The sequence below is a fragment of the Penicillium soppii genome, assembly GCF_028829465.1.
Source record: "Penicillium soppii strain IBT 18220 chromosome Unknown utg000002l, whole genome shotgun sequence".
NCBI lineage: Eukaryota > Fungi > Ascomycota > Eurotiomycetes > Eurotiales > Aspergillaceae > Penicillium > Penicillium soppii.
In genome coordinates, this window is record NW_026643232.1 from 1,599,402 (window position 1) to 1,621,362 (window position 21,961).

The window sequence follows — 21,961 nt, forward strand, 5'->3', positions numbered from 1 at the left end:
TTTTACGCGCCACCCCACATTCAAACCTCCTTCAGGCCCGTGCTGAGCGGCTCCCAGTGGTCTATTCTCTACCGATTTAGGGTCTCTGCCCTGGATCTCTTTTCGAACATCCCCCTCAGTCATGTCGACCGGACGTAAGGTCTTCCACTGCGCCGTGGATGAGACAGCTTTGTCTGCCAATATTTCCGAAATCAAGAAATGGACTACCCACGGCGCTATCGACCTCGTGGTCCCCCTCTACAGTGAGTATTGGCGTTCAGGCCTCGGCCCAGCGCTGCCTTGTTTCTAACTTTTACTCTCCGTTCAGCCCTTGAACGACTCCATGCGCTGAAGCGGGCCGGATCCCAGGTCGCTATCAACGCCCGCGAGGCTGTCCGCTTCCTCGATCGTGTCACCTCCGGCAAGGACCATATCACCGCCGACCGCGTCATCCTCCAGGGTCCCATGGAACAGTACGATCGCTGGGAGGAGGCCGAGAAATTCTTCCTGCCGGAATTCGAGGAGGAGCCCGAAGCCATCGATGACAGTTTTGCCAATGCTGAACCTGCGACCGATCCCGCGACCGATCCCGCAATCGATGCCTTGGCTAAGAGCGAGTCGGACGATCTGTCGCAGATGCTCCTTTCCAAGCTGAATTTCAAGAAGGATCCTGAGGCTACATCGATCACTTCCGTTGGCACACCCAGTGGACCGGGCTCGCGCACGTCCTCTCGGAGCTCTCGTACCAGCCCGGAGTGCGCCCAACACGACAGCAATGGTTCCAAGAACGACAAGTGCAAATCCAAGTCCAACCACCAGCGCAGCATCTCCGGCTCCGTTATACCGACTGCGCCTCCCGCCCTGCGCCCATTGCTGAGTGCCCTCCTCTGGCGTCTGCACAACGGCCCCGATGCAGAAAACTCGGCCAAGACCTGTATCCTCATCACCAACGACCGCGACACTCAGGTCTGGGCTCAGAAATTCGGAATCGGCGTCAAGAATATCCTCCAGCTTCGTACCGCTATCCAGTACGAGGAGCGCGAATACAAGAACCGTTGCAAATATGTTGAGAAAACTCAGACTCAGCCTCAGAATCAGCCTCGGGCTGCTGAGCCTAAGACCCTCCTTTCCTACGAAGAAGAAAGCGACGAGGATGAGTTGGTATTCGTCCCGCGCGGTCGTGGTAAAGGTCCTCCCCCCGCGGTGCTTCGCGTGGTGGCTCGCGCAAGGCTCCCCCCAAGCCTGTGCCTGCTCCCGTCGAACCTACGGTTACCGTCGAAGTTCCTACCCAACCCATTGACCCGGACTCGTTTAGTCGGTCGCTGGGTGGCGCTACCAAAACTCCCCCTGTGGACTTGACTGTACAGCAAACTCCTCGTGGTAACTCGGGAGCCTCGCGTCGCTCATCGAACGGTCGTCGTGGTGCTTCCCGTGGTGCCCGAGGCAATGGTCGTGGTCGGGGTAAGCTCTGGGTTCCTTGATTCGCACGGGAAAAGCGATCTACTTCAATCATTCGATGGTAGATCGGAGTGTTTCGAACCAACGCCAGAACCGGACAGGGGTGTCTGCAAGAATATACAAACCCACGATCTCGGGATCTGGATCTGTGTGCACAATGTGTTTCTTCCCCCCAGGCTTTATGATCAATCATAATCCCAGACCCCATGATCCTCAGACATGAATCCGGACATGAATCCCTTGGTGGATTCAATCCGCGGCTGTGATGCGCTGCTTGGATTTGTCTGGAAGTCCCTTTTCCCCGCTCTTCGAGATGGGAGGACGTGTTTTCTCTTTTTTTCTTTTGGGAGGCAGTATGGAAATTATTTCATCTACTAGCATGTGTACCCAATCCAATTCAATTCGCTATATTCTTGTATGAAATTGCTATAAAGAGTGTAGGGATACGGGTAGACAGATGTGTACATTTGTAGATACATATTAGTTATGTAAATTTATGTAGAGTCGAGATGTGCAATTGTTGGCATAGTATGATGACGATGTCCACGGGGAGTACTTCCCCGCATGATCAAATCATTCGACACTCTTGTCTGTTTCATCTTCTCCATATATCCTTACATCTCACTGAACTCCTATCAATCATTAACAACTTCAAATCATCATGTCTTCTATCGAACAGAATATTCCTTCAACTCACGAGCGTCGCAACTCCCTCGAGAAGCACCTCCAAACCCGCCCGGACATGCAGGACCTCAAGAACCGCCATATCCTACTGGACACTAATGTAGCTCCGTGAGTGCTTGAATTCTCTTCCAACATGAGTTCTGGTAACTAACAAACCCCAGAGCCCTTCAGTCCGCTCGTCAGGAGCTTGATCGCCAGCGTGCTTCGGATAACTTGAAGAAGCACCTCGAGAAGAGACCTGAGAAGGATGAGCTGGTTGAGCGTATGTTTCCCTTTTACTTACAAAAAAACTACATTCAAACCTTATCCTATTTCTCTACACCGAGTATCCTTTCCATACTTCGATTTCCTCATTTCTCCGTTTCTCCATTTACCCAGAATCTACAAGACCGCTAACATCGCCAAGGCAACATCCTCCCCGCAACCTCCGCCGCCCCAGCTCTGCAAGCCCACGCTCGCGAACTCGAGAAGCACATGCTGGCTGATAATCTCGAGCACAAGATTCAGAACCGTCCTCAACCTGAAGAGTTGATTTCCCAGGGCATTCTGTCTGAAGATGAGAACCCGCGCTCGCCTGTCTGAGTGGTTTCCACTTATACACATGGTTTGCACACTTTGGTCATACGAGAAATGGGGTTATGGAATTATGGGATATGATCGTTATGTCTTTCCGAATGGCTTTTTTCTTTCTGCGCATTGCACGACTTTTTGGACTCTGTACTGTCTTTACCGAAATGGTGATGTCACCGTTATGTATAGCAATGCCAATACGAACATCTTGGTAGATTTGGGATATTCCATAGAGAAACAAATATATAGACACACAAGAGAGAAAAGGAGAGAGAGAAACGTGGTAGAAGAGTCTGAGATTACTGTGATCAGGTTGATGGTCTAGATCAGGGACACCAATTTGCCAAATAACGGTATATGCTGGGTTTGTATTCAGTGCGATTCAACCTCCACAGCTGCAGAAAGATCAGGCGTCCATCCAATAGGTCTCTCACTCCCCCGGACCAGAATTCCATAAGCAGCCCGTTCAACTTTCTCAACACTAGCCTGCATAACCTCCATCTTCTTTTGTAGATCCTTCAACATGAAATGTCTCCGCGGCACACTCAACGCCTCGAACCCAGCACGCATCGCGCGCAGATCAACAACAATGTCACTCTGCGATGAAGCAAGCGTTGGTCGCTCACTGCTCTCCCCGCCCTCGGGCTGTGTCGCTGCCGCGTTTCCGGAGCTCAGTGATAGCACCGCGAATCGCATCATCTCACCCGTTAGATCGAAGAGTCCCATGAGGTAGTCATCTTCTGAGAGAAGAATATCCGCTGGCATGCGGGCTTGGCATTCTGCATGTGAAATGAGGGTTTGTGTTCGGACGTAGTGGTCGAAGGAGACTGCTTCGATGTATTCTTGGATTCCGCCGCTGATCTGTCGTTGGTAGCGCCAGCCTTTTATGCCCAATTGTTCGGGGACGACCTCTTCAAATAGCGCTTGGATTTGGTCGAAGCGCGTTTGGTTCTCGGCAGCGATTTTGGGTGGGAGGGGTTGGTTGGTTGCGCGGACTCGTTGGAGGGCGAAGATGCTGATAGATGTTAGTTTAAGACGAAATGGTGAGTGTATATAGATCGCACATTTTCTTGCTCAGTGCTGTGATGTCACGGCTTTTCTTGATGATGCGTTCGCGGCGATCATGGTGCTCATCGAGCTCGTCGCGGAAGTTCTCAAAGATTGAGAGAATAGATGAGGGTTGTGCCTCTGTCTCTGCATCGGCCATATCTGTATCGGTATTGGTCTTAGGATTTAGCTCAAGTGGCTGTCCTTCCCAGGATCGTTTTGTACCCATTCAGCAAAGAATAGTTTGTAAGTGGAAGTTGTCAAAGGTTCAGAGCTCCGATAAGATATGATTGCTGGTCCCGCTGTTTTTTCTTTTCTTGGCAAATCTGCTCTGCTCTGCTTCTGCTTCACTTTAAACACTTTGTAGTTATAACATTTATTCTTCTACATTTTATTCAATTGTGGTATCTAACTCGATTTCATTGCAATGAGCTATGTGTTTACTCTTTCTAGCAACCTGCAATCGCCACTATGGAACAGTCTCACAAGACTCCTGTCCTAGGTAGCGATACCTCAAAGGCTTGTTGCCAAGGCCAATCACTTTGACAGTCTGCTCGTCACCCGGTGCAATGTCAAGCGCATTGTCCTCAAGCTGCACACCCTCCTGCTCCTCAAAAACAAGACATTTGACTGGCTTGCGCGCATTGATCACCAAGATCGTCTCGCCTGCTTCCCCAGACTTCCGTTGGATATCTAGCTGTCGGTCTGAGAGATTGAGATACTTGAATGGTTGAGGCCAGTCAATATCCCGAGCTACAATCTCATTATCTACCCACAGCCGCACAGCGAGGACATGTGGTTCTGGTTCAGCGATGTGGTCAATTACCCCGTCAACAATGTTATCCGTAGTGCCATTGGCGGTGATAGCGATGTTGTTGCACTCGATCGGCGCTCGCAATTCTAGACCTGTGGTGACGGATATAAACCGCAGCTCGATTCTGCCTTGGAGGGCCTCTGCTTTGTTGCTTGCGATCCAAACATCGTACTTGCTGGTCTTGGGTGGTTGTGCGTGTGCCACGCTCCAGTCATGGTGTTCGCGGCGCACTCCGACGGCAATTGGATTGAGAACTCGCTTGACGGCGTAGTATGCTGGTTTTGGCTTAAGGAAATAGTCCACGATTGCCCAGGAAATTGTCGGCCAGCAGTCGTTCAGTTGCCAGAGTAGTGCACCGCCGCAGTGCCGCTCATCGCCCCATTGTCGGCGCCAGCCTCTGTAGCCAAACATCATTGTTTCGGCCTGTACAACTTGGGTAAGATAGATGTATGTCTGGGAAATGTTAGCAACTTCACTGGAAGGCACAGCGGCATACTTACTTCGAGATCTGTAGCGGTCCGCAGATTCTCTACAAGGTATGTTGCCAGCCTTCGCTCATGGCCATCAGCCTTGTTATGGAAATCAATCACATGAGATTGAGGGAACATGTCCTCGGGTTTCTCGACGAAGTATTCAATTGTAGAGATATGAGGGAATGCCTCCATACCAAACTCGCTGTTGAATCTTCCGCCGAGAGTATCGAAGATCTGATATTTCTCCTGTGTTCCATGCCAGACTGTATTGCCTATTAGTAGGGAATCAACCAGAGTCTCGAAAAACTGACCATTCCATTGATGCATATCGCCAACAGTGGTATCCGATGAGATCTTGCCATCTCCCCACGGACTTCCAGGGTGGTAGAATGTACTGGGCGAGTGTTCAGCCACCACCTCTGGAAGGAGTTTCTCGTAAATGTATCGTGCAGGGAAATCCGTCCTAAGCCAGCTCTCGGGGTCTTTGTCCTCATAGTTGTAGGTCAGGCCCTCCGACTCTGCGACCTGGTAGTCCTCATTGTTGCCGGCGTAGATCACGATGGATGGATGGTGGCGCATGCGCTGCAGATTATAGACTGTCTCCTGGCGTACAGATTCGAGCATCTCAGGCCATGTGGGATAGTTGCCACATCCAAACATAAAGTCTTGCCAGACTAGCACTCCTAACTCATCGCAGGCTTCATAGAAGGCGTCGTCTTCATAAATACCACCACCCCAAACACTTTTAAATCAGCATAAGCTCACACAAGAAAATTGAACAAACATACCGAATCATTACTTGCCTCCCGGCCACCATGAGCTCAATCCACTTGCGGTATCGCTCAGCACTGACAGCAGGGAGAAGACTGTCAGCTGGAATCCAACATGAACCACCACAGAAAATATCCCTTCCGTTGATTCGGAAGAAGAAAGATTTGCCATGCTTGTCCAGTTGTTGAACTACCTCGGCAGTACGAATGCCAAACTTTTTGGATGTATGGTCGACTTTTTCACCACCGAGAAGCAGGGACACTGATACCTCGTACAGAGTCTGCTCCCCATATCCATGAGGCCACCACAGGGCTGGCTGATTGACTCTGAATGTGACTTGTGTGCTCTTACCAGATATCGGAATACTTTGGCGTGCAATCTCGCTCCCTTTCAAGCTTAAAGTAAACTCGGCTGTATAGTCACCATCAACGATGCTTTCTACATCAACAACGGCGGTCACCCCAGCCGTCTGGTGGTCTGCAGCGAGCTCAACCTGGGGCCACAGATTAGCTACGCGAGCATTGTACACTTCAAGCCGCACAGCACGCCATATACCCGCAGTCATCAGCACTGGGCCCCAGTCCCAGCCCCAGTGGTATTGGGCTTTCCGTACAGCCATTCGGGCGGGGTCACCATTGAACCCGACCCATTTGTGCTTGGTATGTTGGGCTCGGAGCTCCCGTGCCTTGAGAAGTGCACAGTCAAATTCAACCTCAAGGGTATGGTCGCCTTCACTCTCCAATGCTTTGGTTACGTCCACCCGGTATCCCAGAAACATGTTGTCACTTTCAAGAATCGTCTGGCCGTCGAGCTTGACCTTGGCAAATGTGTCCAGACCATCGAATACCAGAACTATTGCGGCACCTGCAGGTGCCTCTGGCTTCTTGAACACATTTCGGTAGACCCAAGACTTCTCATTGACCCAGCGAGCATCCAACTCTTTGAATCCGATGTATGGATCATCAAGCCTAAAAGAAAGCCCCTAGGTCAGTCAATGAGCGTGGAGTGAGAAGAAGCAGCTTACTTCTTGTTGGCAATGAGATCTTGCTGTACAACCGACGGAACCGAAGCAACTGGTAACCATTCTTCGGCGTCACGGTCCCTGAAAGACCAGCCAGAAGACAGAGCTTGAACAATAGCCATTTTGAGAGACAATTGGCAACTGAAAATTGACGGAAGATTGGAACTTCACCTGGAGTAGATTTATACAGACCGTTGTTATCGATAAGACACTTCCCCACAGGAAAGGCGGGGATCCCGTGATGAATACGGACTAGCGTGGCACATGATGTGTATTTTTGCAATTCGTGTTGTTCAAATACATCGAAAATACACCAACAAAGCGAAAAAAACCATCCCCAGAATCATCCAACTCTGAGACCTGGGAAGACTACGCCACTTCAGTTCATGCATTCCACAACCCGTATTCCTGTGTATCCACTCTACCCACTTAAGACCTCTGTTAGCCACGGAAAACACCCCGTCAAGCTTAAAATGCCGTGCATTATTCACAACTATGGAACCCTTTTCCATATTTTTTCATAGAGACTCACGTCACCTGTGCAGGCTCACCGGGCATATGAGCTAGGCACCTGAATATCATATGCACTGCGCACAAATCTTCTTTGGGCCATGCGCATCGATCGTTTAATTTATTCAAATTAGCCTGACTCGTAACCGAGCCAATGAACGATCTCGGCAGACAACGGGCGTGCAGGCTTCGGCTCCCTTTCATCCACACTTAGCGTGCCCACTCCAAATTATTGTACGAAATGAACATCAAACGTGGAGTGTGAAGATGAGATTGACCTTTCTGAATGAGTCTGGCATCTTTCTTCGACTTTGTTTGCACCGACTTTCTATTCTTCATTTTCCCCTGGTTTGGAGGACCGACTGCGCACAAGAGTGATCCCCTAGCCGCCGTCCCCATCTCGGGCCCTTGACTAGAAAGAGACATGGCGCCCGCGAAAGTCTCGGCGCTGAACCCCTCCCAGTGGCAAGTTGCGAACCAGGTACACTGTCCCTCCTGATACACGGGGTAAGCAAAAGCCCCTTTTTGAAATTCCCTCACTGCTTCGAACCTGGTCTACAGCCCAAAGGCATGTGCGTCGATCTCAGAAAAACCCTATTGATTGGTGAGATGGCATGTTGAAAATCTTGCTCGAAACAAACCGCAATCTGCAGTTGTCGGCCGTAATTTCCCGACGCCGTGGATGAGATACTGGATTGTATATCAGTCAGCTTGCCATGTCATCTTCCCCAGACGATCGTCTCTCATCTGCAGGGTTTGCTCCATATCTCCCAAACCAAGTCCGGGGAAATGGCCCCTCTCTTGGAGAACCCATGCAGCCCAACTGCGGTGCTATGCTGCCTTGGTGGCGCGTGAATCCCGGAAGCGAGATTGCCCATGAATGGCACTTCTGCACCCCTGCCCATGTCGGCGCGTGGCATTTCCCGGCTAGACCAGTAAAATGCAGGTCTCGGGACTGGCTAAACGTTGTGAAATCCAGTATCCTGGTTTTTATATGCCGGGAGTTATGTTGATGACGCGGATAATCTTGACCAGGGTCTCCGTTAACCCGAGAGATGTTGAGTGCGGGCATTTTTTTCTTCATGTGTTTCAACATATTAGTCGAAGTAACTAGTTGCCGGAGATCACCAACATATGATATTCTAATTAATTCTAACTAATTCTAATTCCAACCAATCAGTCCTGTGCGGGTGAACCGGACTCAATATTACAGAATGCGGGGATCTTAAGCGGATCAGGCTAATTCTTTGACTATTTTCCTTTTGGTTTAGTTCCTTTTGGCCCTTTTTTTCTTCTTAATCTGTTTCATTCTTATGACCTGCCACATCTCAGTAATACTCCACTTTGCATCTATCTTACAGATAACCACCATATATTTCTTCATGTTACCTGTTCAGTGACCACCGAGTGGTCAGGCTATGCAATCCTATCGACTATTACAATTCATATACAATGTTTCACACATTCGAAGGGTTTGAGAACCCAACAACAACTCCGGCCCGTAACAGGGCTACCAGTGAAAGGCGCGAATCCATCAGTCGCCGTGTGACGACTCTCCGCGCTTGCACATCTTGTCGCCATCGTAAAATCAAATGTGATGGCGAAAAACCGTGCGAGGCGTGTCGATGGTATAAAAAGTCAGACCAGTGTCACTATTCTGATCCGCGGCCCTCGCGAAGGTGAGTCAACACTTTGCTTTGCTTTTTTCTTGGCCTCAACCAATCTAATCTGCAAGTCAATTTAGGCATGTGGAGAAGTTGTCTACCACCTTAGAAGAGTACAGGAGTATCTTGGGGAAATTGTTTCCTAATATCTCACCGGAATCTCTCACAAATCTCTCGCGTGAAAAACTGCTCGAGCTTACAACTGCCTCCTCGGGATCCCATATTCAGACTGTTCCGCATCATGCCGAATCACCAGCTACTTCGGCGTCAATGGATGCTCATGTCTCCCCTTTATCAAATGATGACGACAATCTCGAGTCTCTGCAGAGTATGCCTGAGGAACTACCTAACAGCCGCAACACCAGCTCGACAGACCTAGTAGAAGGCGTGTCAGACGATGTTAATGCGCTGTCACTCTCTACCCGACAACCTTCATCTTACCTGGGTGTCTCATCCATCCAGGCAGTCATTAAAGTCATTGTCTGGCTGGACCCGGGCTGTGCTTCATATTTCTCTCGAACTCCAGCCACAGACCAAGATAACCCGACAGGATGGCCGCATTGCGCGCCTATCACACCCCCACAGCCGTGCATTCCGCCGTCAGAGATGCAGATGCTCGACGCTTATTTCCTTTACTTCCAATCATTTGCGCCGATGATTGATGAGCGATCTTTTCGAGAAACTTACTGTGCCGGCCGCCGCAGAGATGATCCTTGGCTTGCGCTGCTAAATATTGTTCTCGCTTTGGGTAGCATTGCCGCTACAGGCCCTGATGATACGACGCATCAGACATACTTCTTGCGTTGCAAAAATCACTTGAGCATAAGTTCGCTAGGGAGCTCCCACATCGAGATTATCCAGGCATTGGGCCTGATGGGTGGCTGGTACTGTCACTATATCAGCCAACCGAACCTGGCATATTCTTTGATGGGTACCGCGCTACGAATGGCCGCTGCCTTGGGTCTGCACAAAGAGTTTGCAGAGACCCGACAGCTTCCTAGTCCTGCCAAACTCGCCTCGATGGACCTGAAACGGCGTGTCTGGTGGTCTCTGTACTGCATGGACACTTGGACAGGGATGACACTAGGTCGGCCCAGTATGGGACGCATAGGCTCAACCATCACTGTCAAGCCTCCTCTGTGCCGAGATAAGGTAGATCATTCATTTTCTCGGAACTATCAGAATAATATTTGCTAACAACTTCATAGGAAAATGTCCTCGAAATCCTCCCTCTAGTTGAAAACATTCGTTTCGCCAAGATCTCAACCCAAGTCCAAGAATCTCTCGCGGCAGCACCGCTAGTCAAGCATCAAGAAATGTCGCACGCTGACACCCAGCTCCTCGAATGGTGGGACAACCTTCCATCTGTTTTGAAAGATCACGAACCATGCTCAGAGTCAATAAATACCGTCCGAACAGTTATGCGCTGGCGCTACTACAACCAACGAATACTTCTATATCGACCCACATTACTCAACTACGCCATGCGTCGTGTACCTTATATCGCACTGCGCTCAGAAGAGCGCACGGCTATTGAAAAATGCCGCGAGGTCGCTGAGCTGGCTATCCAGAATATCGCTGCTACGGCTCAGCTCAACCAACTGTGTGGCTGGAATGCTGTCTGGTGGACATTTCAGGCTTCTATGGTTCCCCTGGTGGGGCTGTTTCTGAACGATCCAACTGTCGATGACCCCCGTGCTTCGGTTGAGTCCTGCCAGGCGCAAGTTGAGATGGCTATGATGACACTGGCTCGTATGCAATCTTTTGGGCATACGGCGAAACGCTCATTGGATGCTGTTACGCGCATCTATGAAGCTAGCAAGCGTGGACAGGACCTTGCCGACACAGATTCTGCAGCTGGGATCCTGGGTACATCGTATCCCGCTGGTCGGGATATGTCGCTCTTCTTCTCATCGCCTCCTGAGCCTGGTCATGGCAATATGAATGCCACGATAGCGGACAATGGGTTCCTTGACCCTCTCGCTACTCAATTTATGGATGATTCTGGTGGCCAGTATCTTTGGGAATATCTGAGCTGGAGTGATAACAATCTTTGGCCGGGAATTGTTAAAGATCTTGATGGGCGGAACGACGCAATGGCTTTGTTAACTCCCGATCATGAAAAAGGCCCCAAATTTGGAGAACAACAGCCGTATTTTGACCCCATGCCGGAATCTGGGTACTTCGTCAATGGTGGAATTTACTATTAAACATTGCCTTTTTTATATTCTTTGTGATGCATTGGTCTTTACTCGCTTCAGCATGTTAGCATAGGGCATTATCTGGAAATGAATGTATGACGGGACTTCAACTTCTCTACTGTTTGTACTTTTATCAATGAATTATACGATCTACTATATGCTCGTGGAGAAGGCATTGTCTTATTGATAGACCGTGATAAGTGACTGAGAAAGTAGGGCGCTTAACAAATTCAAACGAGGCGTTCCCGACCTCGAACCGGTTTCGAGTCTAGAAAATGGGGGAAATCGACGCTGATCAATTCTCGCGATCGACACATATCATGGGGTAGAAAGGGAAGATCTTCATCCACTGTTAACAGCTCAGCCACCGAATTGCCCTTCAGACACCGTCTTTTCACTAGAACCTGTTGCAAACACTAATCTCCCAATAGGTAGGCTATGAATATTCTGCAGCCAGTCTCTGTATAAGATAACCCAGGCGTTTAAATCAACTCATTGCCAAAGGTATCATTAAATTCAAATTAATCATAAAGCTGTTCATAAGGAGGCATAATATGTCGCTAGTGAATCTATCACTGCATCTCGTCTTTCGGGGCTTTCATCCTCAAAGATCTTTTGGATATGTGTGTTCTGTTTCAGACTGGTCACCTGCCTGAATGCGTCGCGTCCGTATCCACCTGGACCGTCTAGGAGAACGGGACCTCGTCTACGCTTATCGTCGATCAGACCGGATAGGGCGCCTGTCAGATTTAAACCTCCATTGGAGCCTAGGTACTTCAGTGTGTTTTGAAGGACGTCACCGATGCCCACATTTGCTACCAAGGGCAATGATCCCAGGATTTTAGTATAGTATGGGATCAAAGTGCCGTTCGAAAGAATTGTTCGTGTCACGGCTGTGAGGGATAAGTCGCCTGTTCTAATTGCGGTGCTTTGTGAAGCAAGGACTTCAGCCAGATTCGCCAGCACCCCTTTAAGATCGAGCACGCCTCTCAGTGGGAATGTATTGTTTCCTGGACGCAGGATAACATCCTTGACCGTCGCGTTTCCAATGATCAAATTCGTATCGCCACTCTTTAAGTCAAGTGTAATGGTGCCCACTTGGAAGGTGAGGGCAGTCGGGTTTGGGAGCGTAAGATTGGCGATCAGGTTGGCTCCGTCATCTTCTGCTGGTAAGACGAGTGTGCTGTCTGCTATGAAGAATCCTTCGAACTTGTTCAGAGCTATACGAAAACATGAGCATAGAAGCTATATGAAATGACGGCTTAGAAAGGCAAAACTCACTTGGTATAATCACATCTTTATTCAGTGTGACGTGGGATTTCAACACTCCAAGATACGCATCAGTAACTCCATAAAGTGATAGTGCTGTTTCCTTCTGGAAGACAGTCTGGTTCACAAAAGCAGTCCATGTAGTCAGATTGAGAAGTGGTGTGTGTTGATTGTTGACTGCAAGCGTATAATTTCCTTTGATGGTTTGCCCAGGTATATCGATTCCTCCCCAAGGGCTTTCATGGCCATATGAGCGCACAAATGTATAGAACACCACAGGATCGAGTCGAACTCCCAGAGCAAGCTTGAGATCAACTTTTGCTGCTAGTGTCATTTCCACTGTAGTTGGTGTTGGGTTCATGACCTCTGCGTTGACGATTACTAGATCTGATTTATTGACAACGAGTTGCGCGATAGCAGGAATCACAACTAGAAAGCTTGATGGACATATTTAGCGCTTGGAAATTACCGGGGAAGTTGTAAGGATGAGAAGGACATACAAGATCGGTAAAAGTATAGCCAAAAAGATGACATTGGCGATGAGATATATGCACCAGAATCGCCTGCAATGTCTGCGAAATCTATTTTTCTTGGTATTCGAGCTCACAGAAGACTCAACTTTCTCGAGTTTTGCAAGGTCATCGGGCTCTGGGTTAATGAGCCCTCGATTGCCCCCGATGATGTACTTTGTCCCTTTTGGCATGATGGAGTCTCTTCACATTTGGAGGGAGAGAAAAGTGAGAGGATCTCTCTATATAATCAAACGCCGAACTCCAAGATATTATCATATGTTTAAAAAAGATGCCGAGGACTAAGATACAATTAACTTTATGATTTATATAGAACTTTGTATTTTATTGCTTTTGCGGGGGATCGCCGCTCACTTGCAGGCATATCAAATATCAGATAAATAACATAGAGGAATTTGTCTTACATTACTTAGAGAACGAACAATTTCCTCTCAAACTAGTTATATTCCGATTGAATACATGACTATTTCATATTGCTTTTTTTGGTACACAAGCATCTCTTATCACAAAGAACCTTTTTGGCCTATCAGATACCTTGTCCCCAAATTGCCCGGGCAGGTTCCAAAGGGAATCATCGCACTCTACGCGAGAGGCTTGATGAGTTCAATGCAGGCCCAAGCTGTGTAACGCAGCTTGCCCAGCCAGACAGTGTGCTTGCATCTACACTAGCGCTGCACGGGCCTTACAAGAATAGCCTCGTTCTCCTCGGTGCCTCGGTGGAGTTCATCAACTTTTTAGAGTGTGATTAAATTTTGGGTTTTGAGTAAGAGTCCAGAAGCCCCGGTCGCCCTGGTTAATTTTTAGCGGGAGGGTGAGATGTGGGAATATCATCATCACGACAATCTGCCCATCTATCTTGACCGATTTACTGCTGTCTGAAATTGATTTTCAGAACTTCATTTTCCTAATATTCAAAGTAAGCCAACTGGTAAAAGAGTGGTTTCCTCGCCTAGACTTTTGTAGCATGATAATTCAATATTGAAACACACTGGTAGATACTAATCGCGTGTAATAACTACCTACGCATGAAACATCGATTGTCGGGCAGTCAACTTTTCACATGGGGACTTAGCTCGGTTCTTCTTCAAAGATATAAGGAATAATAAGAGAGCTGAGGCAAAAGCCAATGTTAAAGGGAGGGTTCCTGATGCATCAAGCGACACCCCCTCAGTGGCGTATCAGCTGCAGTAGCCATAAATGCGACTTGACTGGATCGCTTGGATAATTTGCAACGATATAAACCTATCATACCTCGTGCTCAGATACATGACATCACATCGAGTAGGTAAACCATTGTAAAAGACGTTGACAGTTAGTAGGTTAGTACCCCGTACACTATTGTAGGTCAATCCCCGCAATTCGATGCTTTCCCCGCATTTTCACTTGATCTGAGCATAATGAAGTTCACATACGTACATATATGTAGGGATTCTTGATTGGATATGTCATATGTGACTGTGGAGTTGGATGCATTTTGAGATCAGAATTTATCTTTTTGAATAAATCTGCCCAAGCTAAAACTTCCGTGAAAGCCATAAGAGCCTATCACAGGAGCATTATTGATATGGTAACCAGGTCAGCGCATAAACATAAGAAAAGAAAAGAAGAAGATGATCGTAACCTTAGAATATACTGCCAACTAAAATTCCCCACGGAGTCCTCATCGGTCTACAGAGAGTGTGCAGAGTTCAAATCTCGAAAGTCGACTGACTCTGTATACTTCGTTTCCTAATTAGGCAATTACAAGGTTGATCGATATGCTGACTCATGCTGACTCATGCCAATTCATGGCGGTGGCAGAAGTTGTGGATGGCTTCAACGTTCCACGTAAACATCCCAAGTGTCAAGTATTGACATTGCCAATGGAGTTGATGTGAATCAAATTACAAACACTGTCATTACAGGCTTGAGAAGTGAAAGTTGGTCGAAAATTCGGTGGGGTTTATATCTCCTGAATCCGGTTTGATCCAAGACTAGGGGTTCAACGAATTAATTATGCGAGCTTGTCGACAATCGACCCATTCTTAATTTCTTGAATTCCATCTAGTCGAAATAAGCGAGCAAAAAGAATATGGCTCTCTTCGACTCGGCTCCGCGGGTATTTCTCGCCGCTACAGCCCTCCGCCTCATTCTCCTTATTTACGGAGGTTGGCAGGATGCCCACTCTGCTGTGAAATACACTGATATCGATTACATGGTGTTCACTGATGCTGCGCGCTATGTTGCGAAAGGTGAATCACCGTATGCCCGCGACACTTACCGCTACACGCCGCTTTTGGCTTGGATGTTGGTACCGACGGCATGGGAGGGTTCCGCGCCTTGGCCAACGCTCACTTTCGCATTTGGCAAGGTTCTTTTTGCTCTCTCTGATGTTCTGGCAGGATGGCTCGTTGTGCAGCTTTTGACTCGCTGCTATCGATTTCCTGCTGAGCGTGCCTTGCGCTATGTTGCTGCTGTTTGGTTGTGGAATCCCATGGTTGCCAATATTAGCACAAGGGGTAGCTCGGAGGGACTGCTTGGTGTGCTTGTTGCGGCCCTTCTGTGGGCCACTTTGACTAGGAAGCCTATTCTGGCTGGTTTGATCTTGGGCCTTGCTGTGCATTTCAAGATCTATCCGTTCATCTATGGCGTGTCCATTCTCTGGTGGTGGGATGCGGAGCGTGACGGTTCTTCTTCAACTAGTTCGGGTTTGCTGTCCAAGGCTGTGAACTTCCTCACCCCATCCCGGCTTAAGTTTACTGCGTCAGCACTGGTCAGCTTCGTGGCCCTGAACCTGGTCATGTATTTTCAGTACGGCCAACCGTTCCTTCAGCACACATTCCTTCACCATCTCACTCGTATCGACCACCGCCACAACTTCTCCCCCTACAGTACCTTGCTGTATCTGTCCGCTGCCGGTGGCGTGGAGACTCACTTCGAAGCGCTGGCGTTTATCCCTCAGCTGGTTCTTGTGGTTGTTGGCCTTCCTCTTGTTCTGGCAAAGAAAAGTTTGACGACCGCTATGTTAGCGCAGACCTTTGCCTTTGTAACTTTCAACAAAGTGTGCACAAGTCAAGTAAGTGATTGCGCGTCGAGTTCACCATGTTGATTACTAACCTTTTTAGTACTTCTTGTGGTACCTCATACTCCTCCCATTCTATCTTCCTTCTTCGTCCCTTATTCGCAAACCAAGACTCGGGGCTTCAGTCGCCCTTTTATGGGTTCTTGGACAGGTATGTAGTGTCTTGTTGCCCTGTTATGTCGTCGTGATGCCAGCAAGATCATGAAAGCTAACGGCCAACTAGGCTCTCTGGTTGCACCAAGGATACAACCTTGAGTTCCTTGGGCTAACCTCATTTGTGCCTGGGTTGTTCCTCGCCGGGCTGTTCTTTTTCTCCGTCAACGTGTGGATCCTGGGTATTATCATTCGGGACGGAGGCGATGGGGCCGGTGAGATTGAAACAATCGCCGAAACCCTCAAGGCGGATTAGACATGTTGTAAAAACTGTTTGTTCATTTGTTAATCTTTGTATAAACATTAGAAGAAAAGAAAATGACTAGAGATCATTGTTCAAAGCAGTTTAGTTTATTGGAAGCAAATACACCACACATTCTAGGGCCGACCCGAACCGAACGGCAAAAAAAAAAAAATGGATGAACAGGAAACTCAATATTCAGACTCGTGGGGAATCCTGCGCTCCGAAATGATCAAGTATCTCTTTGCCTCTGTTCCAAAAGGATGAGCAGTGGGATGGACAGCACTCACGACTCGCCCCCTTTGGATATTGGGCTCAACACTATGACTTTGCTAGATAAACTATGCGACGGCTCGGGCCTTTTTTTTAGAGCAGCCAGAATGGGCCACTCCACAAACCAATGCACCTGTTGCTGCGGTTCAAAGCAGGGGCTCAAGAGAGGATCCCACGCTTTCGGATCCACAAAGCGGATGCGAAGATGCTGCAGGTTTGGCAGGAAGGCCGGAGCTTACACGGCCTCAACAACCATTGCGTGAAAGATGCAGTTAAATGTCATGAGTTTTTTGCCCACTCAATCCATAGCTGATGGAGGGGGATGAGGTGTTTGGCCTTGCATTGTAACAACCTGACTTGACTGTCAGATCCATTGGTATGACAGGAAGAGGTGACTTCATTGTTGTAGCACCAGTCTTCATTTTACGAAAGAGATCTGCACGTCTGTAGGATTAGGCTTGCTCTCTTAAATGGGTGAGCCAAGCCAATACCTCGGTATTGAACGAGTTCTGTGACTTTGGAATCGTCCTGTATTTGTGGCATCTATCTACATGACTTGGATATATCGAGAGAGAACAAGTAAATTCGAGGGTATCGATACAGAATAGACGCTATAAAACCATACACATATTGAAACACAATGCTAGCGCTTACGTCTAAATCGGAACCGAGTTCCATCATCACTATCAGAGTCACGGGACTCACGAGGCCTCTTCTGACGACGAGCTGGGGCTGGATCTGGGGTGGGCTCGGTTGAGACTCGCGCAGCGGCTGACGGCTCGGATCGCGACGGGGCGACATCTTCCATACTGTCCCGGTCGTCGGGCTCGACTCGAGTGTTGTTTGAAGGGGACTTGCTGCTCCAGTAGTGATCACCGATTCCATATTCTTTTCGGGTGACTTCTTCGAGGGGAACAATTACGGTTTGGACGCGAGCACGATGACGCGGCTCGCCCTTTCGTCGGAATCTCTTGAAGTTTTTGCGTCCATTCCATTGCTCATCCCATCGATCTGTGTTTTCTTTTTCGCGAGCTGGAAGTTTTCGGACGGGCATCTCCATTTCTTCCACGATGGCTAAGTTCTTTAGTTGATCTATTTCAAGGTCATCAACGTCGGGGTGTGCCTCTTGCTCAGCCTTGCGTTGTTGCTCCTCTTCCTCGCGATGCTTGCGTGCAGCTTCTAACAAGTCAAGCTTGGGTCGCTTGCGCTTTGGTGCCTCGGCTTCGTGGGCTGGGGGGTTGCTTTGGGGGTTGCCCTCTGCGTGATGGCGAGTCATCTCCGCGCGGCGACGCTTCATTGCACGAGCACCAGGAAGAAGTTCGGATGCCGCGTCTTCTTCCGGCTCTTCTTTTACTGTGTCAAGGGGCTTCGTTGTCTGGGAAGCTGCTTGGGTATCCACATCCATGGCTTGAGTGTCGACAATTGTATCACCCTCTTCGGGTGCATACATTGGAACCGACTCCATGTCGAAGCCATCGTCAAACGTTTTCATTTTACTGACGTATGCACGAGCACGAGTGGATTTAGCGCGACCTTTAGAAGGCTGACTTGGCTCGGGCTCGGGCTCGGGCTCAGCAGACCGAGCCAATGTGAATGTAGTAGGTCTTTCCTCTGGAGTCGGCGGAGCGGGCACAGGTGGCGATGCTAGAGTCGGGCTTAAGCCTTCCTCCGTCGGTAAAGAGCGGCATAGAGGGGATGCATCATTTGCCAAAATAGCGTCAAGGAACTCCCGTTGCTCAATCACACGTTGGTCTGTCATGAGGGCCACTTCGTTGCCTACTTCTATGGCCCATGACTCAAATTCCCCTTTACATCGAAAGCGAACAAGAACTACACCACCGGGGCTGTGTCGCTCGCTGCCAACGCCTTTGCGCCCTGATGCCCTTTTCATGAACCGGACAATATCCGTAGCAGTTGTAGTTCCCTCTTCAAGTTGGAAAAAAAGTGCCTTTCCCTGACCATTGTTGATCGGCCCTTGTAGATTGTCAAATTGGGATTGATCACAGAAAACGAATGTGTATTGATAAAAGATATTGAGACGGGCGGGATTTGGAGCGAAAGCAATAGAAGGACGGTCGATGTTCTCCTTGCCCGGAGCTGGAAGATGTTCGTTCGCATTGGGCCATTCCGATTCAAAGTCGGTTTCAAGAGGGCACAAAGACTCCAAGTTCTCAAGATCGCTGGGTGTAGCCGCATAGACGAGTGCGTCGATAAATGAATCATCAACAATGTACTTTCCATTCACCAGTGCCTGAAGACCCTTGGCCGTATTTCGCTTGCTTGAAACCACGTGTGTCGTGTTATCGACGATGTAATCGATGATTGTCTTGACATCGAGATCCTCCAGACGTGAACGGACATGGGCTAGAGGATCTGCGCCTCGCATCTCCTTCGAGGAGAGTGAAAAGCTGAGTACCACTGGCTCCCATTTTATTCTGTCAATCGAAATCAGCTTGATATCACCGTTTTGAATATAGTCATACGTACCGAAGCGCATGCTCGTATTTAGCCAATTGAATAGCATGTTCATCGCTTTTGTTCAACTTGAATTCTCCTTGAATTCTAGCTCCATCGACGACTGTTCCTTTCTTTGAATCCAAATCGGTAATTATAATTTCGGACCGTGCTCGAGGGGACAACTGTGTCTTCTATCAGCAAAAGTGAACGATAATCATCGCGGGGTTGTGGGCGTACCCCATCTTTCGGTTTGACCGGGGAGATTTCAATGGTCATGTGTTTCCGAGAGATTGAGTTATGATTGACGGCATGGCGAACTGTTCATAGACTGTCAGTTCACTCGTAAGCCCTATTGATTTTATTGCTGTTCATACCTTCTTCTCGCTGGAATCGACCGAAGAGATACTTCTTCCCGGGCCGCAACCATATGCGCTTCCCTTGAAAATATTAGCAAACGATTGAATATCACCAGATTGATTTATCTCACCTTGTAGAAAGTCACCTGTCGAATCGAGAACCCACATCACGAATAGCCATATTGGGGAAAATTGGTCATAAGTTGAGACTCAGCTTTAGGCATCAGCGCGCAAATTGAAACGCGTGTTCACGTGACTCCGCGTTCCGCCTTCACTTCTTATTCTTCTTTTTCTGCTTCTTCTTACTAATTATTAAATGGAACGGTTGAATTATGGAGTCCTCGGGCGACAAGCCTGTCACCAGCAAGCCTCAGTCACCCCCGGATGAGGACTATGAGACTTTGAAATATCAACTCCTCGGCCCTTCTCTGACCAAAGCGGGTCAAGATTCGGTTGACCAGCAAAAGGTGGGCTTAGTGATGCTATCATGTTCAAAAATGTATTGGGAGTCAATAGCTTATCTCCATTTCTAGGTGTCAGAAATTATCTACAATGCCTCCAAGGGCTCTAAATTCTTTAATCATGAACAAGATCGAGATCGAAATCTCACAATCAAGATTGAACGCATTTTGAAAGAAAAGGCTCGGCTTGAAAAATTAGATCTTAGCCATGAGTTACGACGAGCCGATGAATATCTTGCCGAGCTGGAGATAAGTCGAGACCTCTCGCAGCACGTCATACATGTGGACTGTGATGCGTTCTTTGCCGCTGTCGAGGAGCTGGACCGACCAGAATTGAAGACTGTACCTATGGCAGTTGGTAAAGGTGTGCTAACAACCTGCAATTACTTGGCAAGAAAATTTGGAGTTCGAAGTGGCATGGCTTCATTTGTTGCGAAGAAACTTTGCCCGCAACTAGTTCTTCTACCACAGAACTATGAAAAATACACAGAGAAAGCGAAGGAAATTCGCGCTATTATGGCAGAATACGACCCTTTATTCGAGAGTGCGAGCATTGATGAAGCCTATCTGAACATCACCGCATACTGCGATGAAAACCAGCTAGATCCCGAAGAGGTTGTCCAGCGGATGCGTGCAGAGATCTTAGAGACCACTAAAATTTCCGTATCCGCCGGAATTGCTGCCAATGCCAAAATCGCAAAGATTTGTTCCAATATAAACAAGCCTAATGGTCAATTTCGGGTCCCAAATGAACGCCAGGCCATCATGGGATTCATGCGTGAACTCCCAGTGCGCAAAGTCAATGGGGTTGGTCGAGTCTTCGAGCGAGAGCTGGAATCAATAGGCGTGAGAAAGTGCGGTGATATTTTCCCACATCGCGCTCTGTTGACCAAACTTTTTGGCGAAAAGGCCTTCCAATTCCTGGCACAGTGTTACCTTGGTTTAGGACGCACAAAGATTGAACCGGTTGAAACCCACGAGCGCAAAAGTGTGAGCACAGAGACCACCTTCCATGCGATTGGCGACAAGGAGGAGCTTCGAGCCAAGCTTTGGTGGGCCGCACAGGAGCTTGAAAAAGATCTCTCTCGGACTCAGTTCAAAGGGCGCACACTTGCCTTGAAAGTGAAACTTCATACATTTGAAGTGCTAACCCGCCAGACAGCCCCATCGCGTGCGGTCTGTCTAGCGAAAGATTTGTATTCATTTGCCCTTCCTCTGTTGACAAAGCTCGAGAAAGATATTCCTGGACTCAAATTACGTCTACTTGGTCTGCGGTGCTCGAATTTGGTCAGCACCAAGAAAGCTGGATTGAATTTCTTCGGCGTTGCTCCACCCGCCAACACCGCTTCTGCGTCCACTCCTGTGTCGAATGCTGGCGGAAATACAGACCATGAGATTGACGCCGAGGAGGCTTTCGAGACAGCCGCTCGCCAGGAAGTTCAAGATGAAATGAATGATCTGGAAATGCTGAGCCAAGACACCCCCAATGTATCTTCCCCTCGCGAGTCAGAGGAGCCGGTTGTTCCAACGACAGTTGAAGAACCACCTTTATGGGACTGTCCCATTTGTGGACGGCCGCAGATTGCCGATGACCGGACATTCAATGAACATGTGGATTTTTGTCTCTCTAAACAAACAATCCGAGAAGTGGTTCAGGATACTGAAGACACAGTCTCGATACCTCCTGGCACCAGGAAAAGGAAAACACCCTCTCAGCCCAGCATTCCCGAAACCGATCCCAAGCAGAAGCGGCTTTTTTTCCAATAATACTATATGACCATGAATCACTTTTGATCACTATATTTGATCAGCAAAGCTCAGCAATGACTAGCTCTCTCGCCTTTGCAACCTGGAGATTGGATTCGCATATCCAGGGGTCCTTTTCTCATTGCCCATTCCTTGATACCCCTCCCACAATACCAATACAAATCACCCGACATGATCTCAATGTTGCAAACGCCTGAACTC

At 48.4% G+C, this 21,961-nt stretch overlaps 8 protein-coding genes across 8 annotated transcripts; 5 read left to right on the forward strand and 3 right to left on the reverse strand.

The window, feature by feature from the left end:
• Nucleotides 1-121: 121 nt before the first annotated feature.
• N7529_001950 (uncharacterized protein) lies at nt 122-1,460 on the forward strand (the record flags this gene model as incomplete). Its single annotated transcript, XM_057237481.1, has 3 exons — nt 122-242; nt 308-1,136; nt 1,169-1,460. The coding sequence occupies 3 exons, from the start codon at nt 122-124 to the stop codon at nt 1,458-1,460; spliced, it is 1,242 nt and encodes a 413-aa protein (XP_057102168.1).
• Nucleotides 1,461-2,098: 638 nt separating this feature from the next.
• Nucleotides 2,099-2,703, forward strand: N7529_001951 (RPEL repeat-containing protein; the record flags this gene model as incomplete). Its single annotated transcript, XM_057237482.1, has 3 exons — nt 2,099-2,229; nt 2,283-2,383; nt 2,528-2,703. The coding sequence occupies 3 exons, from the start codon at nt 2,099-2,101 to the stop codon at nt 2,701-2,703; spliced, it is 408 nt and encodes a 135-aa protein (XP_057102169.1).
• Nucleotides 2,704-3,063: 360 nt separating this feature from the next.
• On the reverse strand, nt 3,064-6,939 carry N7529_001952 (Glycoside hydrolase family 2 immunoglobulin-like beta-sandwich; the record flags this gene model as incomplete). Its single annotated transcript, XM_057237483.1, has 7 exons — nt 3,064-3,706; nt 3,756-3,900; nt 4,225-5,005; nt 5,053-5,288; nt 5,337-5,767; nt 5,814-6,764; nt 6,821-6,939. The coding sequence occupies 7 exons, from the start codon at nt 6,937-6,939 to the stop codon at nt 3,064-3,066; spliced, it is 3,306 nt and encodes a 1,101-aa protein (XP_057102170.1).
• Nucleotides 6,940-8,779: 1,840 nt separating this feature from the next.
• N7529_001953 (uncharacterized protein) lies at nt 8,780-11,201 on the forward strand (the record flags this gene model as incomplete). The annotated part of the gene is made up of 3 exons (XM_057237484.1): nt 8,780-9,006; nt 9,072-10,143; nt 10,200-11,201. 3 exons carry the CDS (start codon nt 8,780-8,782, stop codon nt 11,199-11,201), a joined length of 2,301 nt encoding a protein of 766 aa, XP_057102171.1.
• Nucleotides 11,202-11,729: 528 nt separating this feature from the next.
• Nucleotides 11,730-13,164, reverse strand: N7529_001954 (DUF3712 domain-containing protein; the record flags this gene model as incomplete). The annotated part of the gene is made up of 3 exons (XM_057237485.1): nt 11,730-12,412; nt 12,474-12,898; nt 12,962-13,164. The coding sequence occupies 3 exons, from the start codon at nt 13,162-13,164 to the stop codon at nt 11,730-11,732; spliced, it is 1,311 nt and encodes a 436-aa protein (XP_057102172.1).
• A 1,898-nt stretch (nt 13,165-15,062) lies between these two features.
• On the forward strand, nt 15,063-16,461 carry N7529_001955 (glycosylphosphatidylinositol-alpha 1,4 mannosyltransferase I; the record flags this gene model as incomplete). The annotated part of the gene is made up of 3 exons (XM_057237486.1): nt 15,063-16,046; nt 16,096-16,203; nt 16,276-16,461. 3 exons carry the CDS (start codon nt 15,063-15,065, stop codon nt 16,459-16,461), a joined length of 1,278 nt encoding a protein of 425 aa, XP_057102173.1.
• A 901-nt stretch (nt 16,462-17,362) lies between these two features.
• On the reverse strand, nt 17,363-19,700 carry N7529_001956 (DNA damage response protein RcaA; the record flags this gene model as incomplete). The annotated part of the gene is made up of 5 exons (XM_057237487.1): nt 17,363-19,154; nt 19,207-19,358; nt 19,414-19,493; nt 19,551-19,613; nt 19,664-19,700. The coding sequence occupies 5 exons, from the start codon at nt 19,698-19,700 to the stop codon at nt 17,363-17,365; spliced, it is 2,124 nt and encodes a 707-aa protein (XP_057102174.1).
• A 164-nt stretch (nt 19,701-19,864) lies between these two features.
• Nucleotides 19,865-21,760, forward strand: N7529_001957 (Y-family DNA polymerase; the record flags this gene model as incomplete). Its single annotated transcript, XM_057237488.1, has 2 exons — nt 19,865-19,999; nt 20,066-21,760. The coding sequence occupies 2 exons, from the start codon at nt 19,865-19,867 to the stop codon at nt 21,758-21,760; spliced, it is 1,830 nt and encodes a 609-aa protein (XP_057102175.1).
• Nucleotides 21,761-21,961: the final 201 nt, after the last annotated feature.